Raw genomic sequence first — 9,391 nt, forward strand, 5'->3', positions numbered from 1 at the left:
AGTTCCTCCGACATTTATATAATTTTGTCTGTTATATGAGATTTTTCAAGGAGAAATGTAGTAGAAATTCAACACCAATTCGATAGAATGAGACATGAATAAATTCATACAAAAGAGTAAAGTATTATTTTTAATTCAACATCTAAATATAATAACACTAACATTAAATTTCTAATGAATTTATCATTTTTTATGTCACAAAAATGTATAATAATATATAAATATATAATAAGAATAAAGATATAACAAAGAGAAAACTGAAAGAAAAGACATAGAGTTTAGTTAAATAAAAATGAGAAAAAACACGAAAACAAAAATTTAGTAAAATGAAGTCTTTCACAAAAAATACAAAAAGTGTATAAAATTTAAAAATCGGAATATAATTTGTTATATTAACAACCTTATTAATTATGTTGACAAAAATATTAATAATAAAACATATAATCAATCGTATTATCAAAATTAAATTTAAAATAAATTAAATACCTTTTTCATCTTCTTTTCGTAGTGTGTATTTATTGCGAATAATTCTCAGAATGTTTAAACTGATTTTCATTTGAAAAAAATTTTAAAATAATTTTCATTTTCACAATTTATATTTTATTTTGTTCTTTTTTGTAACGTATACTATAGAGGTAACCCGTACAAGATTATTTCACTGATTTTTATTACACGCAGATCAAAATCTTACTGTCGCTGCCTTGCCCATGTATTCCAATTAATCCACCTTTATTTTCCCTCCTTTTTTTTTCTTTCACTCTTCCATCCCCTTTTTCTCTCCTGTCTACCAAATGGAGAACAAAGGAGAATGGAGCTAGAGCATGACACATCCTACAACATTTAAAAATCAATGATACTACTAGAGACATTCATCCTGAAACAAAATAAAAAATCGGCAATTACAAAGTAAACATGAGAGAAGGGAGGGTACTTTGGCATCTGCACAAAAGCTATTAACATTTAACGAGGCAGCAAGGTGAATTTACACGTCATATATATATTCTTGGGAAAATGGCTGCTCCTCCTTGGCTCTACATTACTACTAATAAAACCTTAAACTTCAGTAACAAGAAATTCCCGAAGGACGAAATTAGATGGCTGATATTACAAAATTGATATGGTAAGCAGGGCACTCCACTATCCTAAACAACAGAAATTTGCAAAACAGTTAAAAGATACTAAAATTGACCGGTCTGAGAGTAGTCAATTCTTGCAGTAGGCTCCTAGACGCTATCGTCTCTTCAGTTATACTTCGATCATCTCACTTCAATCCTCTACGCGTCCCAATTCTGCATAATCTATCTAGTTCGAGTTTTAGCATTCATGAACATCTGCAAAGACAGACAACACAAATTTATAATAGAAAATATTGAGAAAAAAAAATGGCAACCTAGCATTAACGCTCTATCATATCTTGGTTCACCATTTAGATTTCAATAGCCATCACCAATATTATAGTTTGTAAACTAGTCAAAAGGTTAACATAGGTTTATAAGATTTTCATAGAAGCTCTCCACACAAAGATTTCCCCCTGCTTGTTAGATGGTTTGCAAATCTCACGTAGCAAACAGGATAATCTGATTTATTTCAATCACTATAATTCTGATATAATTTTAAAGGCTTTAAGTCAAATTTTCACATTCTCGATAGATAAAAGAAATATACTGTCTTGCAACTAGAAGTTGAAGAAAATTTTCAACACTAACCTTTGTCATTGAGATCAATGGGAAGGGCAACTTTGAGTTGGTTGTCAGCTGAACCACTGGAAGCTAGAGGCAGTCTAGGCTGTGGTGGAGAGCTAGTGCTACTACGGCTTGAATTCCCATTTGAGGCATGGACCTTCACTGGAAGGTTCAAATACATCTCGAAGTTAGACGAAGTTATTCCAGTCAATTTCTTGCCTTTAAATCTTCCCCTAACATAGAAGGCAGATTAAGAGGAAAATTCAGCAGGCTATCACCCAAAAAAACACTTGTAGCACAGGGACTAGAATTGATGTCAAAACAAATGGCAGCTCAGCACTGCAAATACCTGTCCTTACGCTTTTCACGATATCGCTGCAATGACACTTTTCTGCTTGCTTGACCATCTATATCTTGTGAAAAAACATACATATATTATGAATACCAAGTTTTAAGAATTGTAAGTGTCACAATGTATTACAATGTTTTTAACCCATACTGATATGGTACATCAAACACTCAAGATTTCATTATATTTCATTGCTTTTAGATTCACAAAAAGCAACAAGAAGTTCTGTTAACTTAATTGGAGCATGTACCCATTACCTAGATACTTAATTGCTGCCAATTATGAGCACCAGTATCTCCACACAATCTCGTCATTGGACCTTTCCAAAGGGTAAAAACATAATTGATGAATAGTATCAATACCAGTACCCATTTGTACATGATAACTGCTAATACTCTTTAAATACAAGGGATAGAGACTTGAGTAGTGAAGTCCCACATTGAATAGCTTGGGATGCTGGTTGGAAAGCATTTGGTTCTCCGTGCTTGATAGCTAGCTTTTGACTGGGTGCTTATTAACTAGCAATTTTACAGCAGCAGACAAGGTACTTAAACATACAAGAGGTTCTAGCAAACATAAGTGGAGCTTAAATCCAACACTAAGGTAGAAAAGTTGCAACCTAAGTCCAACACTACCCGTAACAACAAAAGCCTTCACTTTTTCATGGGGCATATGAATCAAACAAAGCCACTGAATGGAACTACGTAGGTGAGTTTTTTATTTTCTTGATTCAAAATAATTGTGACTCAGTATGCCAAGGAAAAAAAAAAGAAGAAAGGACCTAAGTGAACTTGCCAAGTCAAATTAAAAAAAAAAAATGGGAATTCAGTATCAATATAAATTCAACAAGGGGAGTGGCTGTAGCAGCAACAACAACAAAGTCTTGTTCCAAAAGGCGTAGCCAGGTATATGGATGACATTACATTTGACACGGCTAGAGATCAAAGCTTCAGGAGTATTATTTAGCCCGAGAACTCCGCCAGGGTTTTTCACAGCCAATCCCATGCCCGTTTCAAAGAGGGTTGTCCTAGGCCCTTGAGAGTCAATGTAAAACTTGCAGTTATACCAAAAAACAAGGATGCAGCATCGGTCAAGATTCAGCCCAGTAGTTTATAAAAAAAAAAAAAAACTTCAAATTTTCTGTAAATTTATCACAACAGAACAAGGAAAGTTCTAGCAGAAAAAATTCCAACCACCGAATTATACCTACCAGCATCACGAGTTATGCTCCCTTTCTCTCTGTATTGCAGAGGATATTCCACCATCTTATCTGTAAAATCCAATTCAGAACACTAATTATAAAGTTACCAAAACCACAACAACGTAATATGTGGATCATAACATCTAGTTCGATGTTATGCAAGTTGTCATTATTTAAGCACGTAAAAGAAAGATGTGCTTGGACATCTACGTCCAGAGTGAATTTGGTCGTAATGACTGGGCATCCAATTATTTCTCAGCTTGCACAGAAAAGGAACAACCAATTGCACGAAAAACTCAACAAACATGGAAAATGAAATAGTACAATAAAAAGCAATTAGTAGCTTGAATCCTATTTCATGATTTATTTATTTCTTTCCCATATTCAGACAAAGGTAACTTGGCTCTTCATCCTCCTTCAAGAAATAAATTGAATCTGGTATTCAAGAAAATAAAAAGGCGACAGCAATTTTCTGCATCAAATCATCAGCTGAAATCATTCAATGAAAAGTTTTAGATTTTTTATGCAACGGGCACTGAAGATTCGTTCCCTCGCACATCTGAGTACTGATAGTTCAAAGCAAAATTAAGTAATCTTTCTACCTACTTGCTACCTGCTTGAGCAACCTGAAGGATTGCTGTATCAACAGGGATGAGGCCATCCTTATCCAACGGTAAATGGCAAGGAGAAGACCAAACTGGTGCATTTCCATGTAAAGGATCATCCTGAGTAAACTGGACAGGACTTGCAGCAAGCTGCATGATTGCTCGTGCCTGCAAAAGCCAAATACAGTTGCATTGGAAGGTGGAACCTTATTGGATTTATGGCCAGGTATGCAAGAGGATAAATCATTACCAACCTTATCAGGTGAGACTCCATCATAGACATTCACCTTACCACAATAGAAAATTGTCATTTGGCCAATTGATCCACTAGTTGCACACCCTCTGTGACCACGTTTACAATTACAAGTAATGTTCAGAACAAGAATGAACAATACTTAAAAGAAACATTGGCTTTATTTTCAGTTTCAGCTAGGTATGATTACAACTTGCTGCAACTGAGTAAAATTTCCTGAGATTCCCTAGACACAAAACATACAATTTCCAATAACTTCGTGGCCACAATTTCGGTTCTCAGTATTAAATGTCTGTGCTTCTTGAATCTTGAAATGATGATGTTAAACCTAAAATCAATTTTAAACCTAGAGAGTTTGCCTTACTCCTTTCGATATTTGTCATACATTTAATCTGGATAAAACGTGTCTCCAACTCAATCATGATATCTAGTGCAATATCTAAATAGGACACTTTAAGTTAAGTAGAATGACGAGATTGAATAAGGTCAGACATGAATGGAAAACAAAAAAACATCAATTAAACATTAAAGTTAAACATTAAATACAAATATAATGTAGCAGATATAGAATAAACAACATTGGAGTTGCGTGATTATCTAGATTTGGCAATAGCGGTTATATGCTTCAATTGCGCTGACTGGTGGTCTGAAATTGGATAAATCCATAGTGCTACCCAACACATCCCATAAAATTCCAAACGTCCAATGACCTAAAACCTTTTCTAGTCTCACTGACAGCAAGATCCAGCCCATGATCCCGTAAGGCATACAGAAAGTGTTTAGACACACAAAAAGCACTCACGTTCATTTAAGAATACTTCACTAACAGCTTTTCCACCACTTGTCCCTCTCACATTCACTGGATACTAAAAACCCACCATTTGCATGATTTCCCGGCTCAGAAAAATAAAAAAAAAAGTAACTAAACAATGAGTAAATTCTCGAACTTGATAGCAAAAGTAAATCCACTTGAAAACTAACCTTCACTGAACCTCAAATCCTCGTATCACTCCCTCTAGCACGCAACCCTCACTTGATTGAATCTCAAAACAACTATTTTCTCCCACAAATCATCAAAAGATGAAACTGGCTTCGACGAGACTCCGCACCCCCAAACATAAAAAAAAGAAAATAATAAAGAAAGGAGAGAGGAAAAAAGAAAACAAACCTGGGGCTAGCAACGTTGGCGTTGGTGTTGGTGTCATTAGTCTCCGTAGGTTTTTCCCCAGAAGAGGCAGATTTCTGAATGTCGTCGGCGGCGAGAAAGGCGGGTTCCTCAGGAGGAGGGGCCTTGGGCGGAGGTTGAGTCAAATTGGCCTACAATCAGTGACGGAGTAACGATTGATGACATTTATTGTGAAGAAGAAGCAAAGGCGAAAGAAGAAGAAAAGAAACTGACTAGAGGTTGAGGAGCATGAGGCTGGTGGTGCATGGGGGGAGGAGGAGGAGGGGAATCATCGTCGGAAGGTTCGAGAAGCGCTTTGAGGGAAATGACCTGTTGGATCGCCTGCCATTTGTTCCATGAAGGCCTGCGCATCCCTGTACGAACACGTGTCTTCTCCGTTTTATTAATTATTTATTTCTTTATTAATAAAGTAAATAACTACGATTATTGATGTTAAATTAAAAACTAACCCGCATCCCGATTAATGTCATCATTTAATAAACAAAAAATATGGTCGCATAATAATGTGTTAGGGAAATGGAGGTTCTCAGGTACCGGAAATCATGGAGGAAAAAAGAGGAGAGAGAAAGAGAGTGAGACCTTTTTCTTTGAGGAATCTGCGACAGTCTTCGCGAGTGAGCTGAGAAATGTCATCCTCCGTGAGCTGGTTGAGGGGCTTGTCGAGGATGGATCGGAAGGTGGCGGTTCCGCCGGCGTTCATGGCCTCCGATTCCGGCAGCCGGTGGAGGGTGGGACCATGAATTTAAGAGAGTTAGAGAGAGAAAGAGAGAGTGAGTGAGTGAGAGAGTGTTGTTGGCAGGCAGCGTTGGGTTGGGGGGAAATGGGGGAAGGGTAGGGGGGGCTTTTTTAGGAGTTGGGGTGAACCCTAAGCTGCCACGTATGTTTCTGTCTTCATTATTAGCAACTAATCTTCTTTCTCACTATACATTACAATCAATCTTTTTCATTTTTTCTCTTCTTTTTTACACTCTTTTTTACTTTTTTTACTCTCTCCCTCTCTCTTTGTTTATATCACATGTTTTGTGGAAAAAAAATGTTTGAAATTAGTTATATTTTGTACGGCTTAACTGTCTTTAAAAGAAATAATTAGAAAATGATTAAGTAATGTTTGTGAGAGAGTGATTAAGATTGTGTATGAAAAGTTTAAATTGGATAGCAGAAGGAATACAAAATGTGGAATGGAAAAGGTAAAAGGTAAGTTTGATGGGCGTGGGAGTTGGCGTCAGTTTGTAATAATTTGTGTTGGGTGAATAAATTGGGTTTGTCCGCTAGCATTGCGCTCCGTCCAAGCCAACCAAACCAAACCTTGCTCTGTTTCCACTCCCACACTCGTCACTTTCACTCCCTTCTCACACTTTTCAAGGTAAACACTATGCATTCCTTCTAAATTTACAACGGGTAGATGCCATAAAGCTCTTTATGACAAACTTTTTCTTTGTACCAATTTCAATATTACGGATTTCTTTCGCTTGGGTATTTACTATTTAGAAAGACAAAGGTATTTATTAAATAGAGACCAGAAATAAATAATTCAAAGAAAATTAATGTGTTTATTCGTAGGAATATGAAAAAAAAAACTAAGAAATTCTATTATTTTTTCTTTTTTTCTCCTATGTAAATATTTAAAGTTATTTGTATAATGTTTCTTGGAAACAATAACAGAATATCAATGAGCACAAATCATATTTTACTTCAATCGTTGACTACTAGGATAACTTTAGGAGTTATTTGTGAGAAGGACTTTGACGATCAAATCAACAAGTCTCTCAAAAGTCAAATCACATATTAGTGAATTAATGAAAATGTATCTTTAATTGTTGGGGTTCATATGTATTTATAAAGATATTAAGTATGTTTTACCTCTTTTATAGGTTGTGTCCTTCTTTATTATGTTGGACCAATATTCAGGCTTTGACTGAGCCTGGGTCAGGCCCAAGTTTCATGCTTGTGATCTGACACTCGAAGTCCCACTATGATTTCCTAAGTTTGGAGATGACAGCTTTTATTTATGTGTTATTCTTTGAAGTAGGCGGTGATAGTCGTTATGTATGTGTCGTTATTTTGTGCAGTTAACTAACCATCTATTCTTTTTATGATAAAACTAGTCGTAAGCAATTCAGACCGGACAGTTAGTCATATTAATCACGACCGCCTAAATATAGTACATTTAAAATTGTGATAATGTCATCCATTATTTTTTTAGTTGAAGTCGAAACATAAACATGTTTTTTTAAATTATGTAAATTAGTTACGCAAAATGTTATATAATTATGATAATAATATAAAAATATACATTTTAAAATTATACTTACAATAATAATTAATACTCTAAATTTCACAAAAAATTCACCTCGTCCTCTAATCTCTTCGAATCATCTTTCCCTCTCCGAATCAACCTAAAACATTATTTTAATTGGTTTGAGAAGAATGTTAACTTAAAATCATTTTAACCGGATTTTTTAAAGTATGAAAAAAAAAATACTGTTATTTTGCTCTCTTTTTTTATTTCAAATAAAAATCGGTGTAGTATGTTTGATCACGGAAACAATACAAGATGGAATGGAAAAATTGTCTCAGTGATAGTTAATTGTTTCATACGAACGTTCCTTTGAGCATGTATAGTTTGGCGTGTGATGGAAATTCAACAAATGTGTGTATATAGGTGTTTGTCGATAAATAGATAAATAATCGGATTCAATTGTTTAATTTTTTTTAATTATCTTTGAAATGGTCTGGATAAAACTATTTGGGTTAGATCAAAATTTAGTATTTTGATTTCTTTTACAAATCATTAAATTAGTAACAAGATATATTGTAAGCACAATAACCGATAATTTTGTAAATCAAATATCATATGCATGAAGTCATTACTTAATCTTATAACTTATTATATATATATATATATATATATATATATATATATATATATATATATATATATATATATATATTACCAATTCTTAGTATTTAATTTTTATGTTTAATGTTTGATAGGAATTGTTTTCATACTTGATTTGTGATTCTTAAAATGTTAAAAAATATTTTTAGAAACTATATTTGAAATTAAATATCTAATGGATACTTGTATGATTCATCAAAATTTTAGACTCTTAAAATTAATACATAATTTAACTTTTTAGATATTCAAGGGATTGAAATTTAATGAGTTATCATATACTCAAATTCACTAGAGATAGGATATTGTGGGTTGATTTAACATGAATATGGAATTGAGATGATTGATGATGTATGAGAGTGAAGTAGATAAAGTATAGTCTTGACAAATCGTAAATACACTATGTTAAATTATAGTTGCACACCAACTGTTTGATAAAATACAAAAAATAAAAGTTTCTATTGTATTTTTGTTTTATTTGTTGTTTAATTGAGTTGTCATGTGTTGCAAAAGTCAATTGAGAAAAAATAATAAAATACTCATTACTTGCTAGATTGTGACCGATGCACTTGTCGTGTTGGTTTTGTGATTAGGAGGTAGTTTCTTCTTCTTCATATGTCCCACATCCATGCTACGTTGAATGATGGTTGTGACCATATGCTAAGGATGGTTGTGACTATATGCTAAGGTTTTAGATTTTGGTCAAACCTTATGTCTAAATTGATAGGAACAGTCTATCTCTAATAGTGGATTAGGATCTGGGTGAAATTTAGACAGGGTGATGTTTCTTTTCTGTTTGAGGTGCATACTTTTCACCCACATCATATAGTGTTATTCTTTGTTATGTACTTTGAGATATACTTTTGAAGTTACACTCATACATAACTTTATTTGCACCCATCCAACAAGAGGTTTATTGTAATGATAGGTGCCCAGGAATCAAATTTTGATACCAATTGTTAGAATTAAGCAGTTACTACTAAGCCAAAATTTATAGTCAATAATCAGAACGCAATTTCTTTTACTTAAAAGTGTAACCGTCCAAGCATCATGATTTGATTGTAACCCGAGACACTTAACTTCCGTCACGGGACATTGATGTCACATACAACACATACGAAGAAAACATAAAAACATATCATCATAGTTGGAGTTTTTTTTCTTCAGGATTTCTAATATCTTAAGTTATTAAAAAGTAATTTTTCTTTTTATACATTTC

General features: G+C 33.9%; 1 protein-coding gene across 6 annotated transcripts; it reads right to left on the minus strand.

The window, feature by feature from the left end:
- Nucleotides 1-940: 940 nt before the first annotated feature.
- LOC114191101 (protein TIFY 4B-like) lies at nt 941-6,099 on the minus strand. 6 transcript variants are annotated; one of them, XM_085675862.1, is made up of 10 exons: nt 5,856-6,099; nt 5,490-5,629; nt 5,259-5,407; nt 4,092-4,179; nt 3,846-4,005; nt 3,242-3,301; nt 2,955-3,065; nt 2,032-2,089; nt 1,707-1,915; nt 941-1,331 (listed from the first exon to the last, which is right to left on the minus strand). In XM_085675862.1, the coding sequence occupies exons 1-10, from the start codon at nt 5,974-5,976 to the stop codon at nt 1,315-1,317; spliced, it is 1,113 nt and encodes a 370-aa protein (XP_085531988.1). In that variant the 5' UTR covers nt 5,977-6,099; the 3' UTR covers nt 941-1,314. The 6 variants fall into 6 exon arrangements, with proteins under 6 accessions (XP_085531988.1, XP_085531987.1, XP_027936079.1 ...); XM_085675861.1 differs by having other exon boundaries at nt 3,843-4,005; XM_028080278.2 differs by lacking the exon at nt 2,955-3,065.
- Nucleotides 6,100-9,391: the final 3,292 nt, after the last annotated feature.

The sequence above is a fragment of the Vigna unguiculata genome, chromosome 7, assembly GCF_037176805.1.
Source record: "Vigna unguiculata cultivar grain cowpea cultivar isolate G323 ecotype 2 chromosome 7, ASM3717680v1, whole genome shotgun sequence".
Lineage (NCBI taxonomy): Eukaryota > Viridiplantae > Streptophyta > Magnoliopsida > Fabales > Fabaceae > Vigna > Vigna unguiculata.

Excerpts from the sequence above, each read along its gene's own strand:
- LOC114191101 (XM_085675861.1), bottom strand. The coding sequence starts at position 5,976 with ATGAACGCCGGCGGAACCGCCACCTTCCGATCCATCCTCGACAAGCCC. Across the intron at positions 4,180-5,258 it reads GCCAACGTTGCTAGCCCCAG|AGGGTGTGCAACTAGTGGAT; the intron begins GTTTGTTTTCTT and ends ACGTGGTCACAG. Across the intron at positions 2,090-2,954 it reads GATCTCTAGCCGTGTCAAAT|ATGGTCAAGCAAGCAGAAAA; the intron begins GTAATGTCATCC and ends CACAAGATATAG.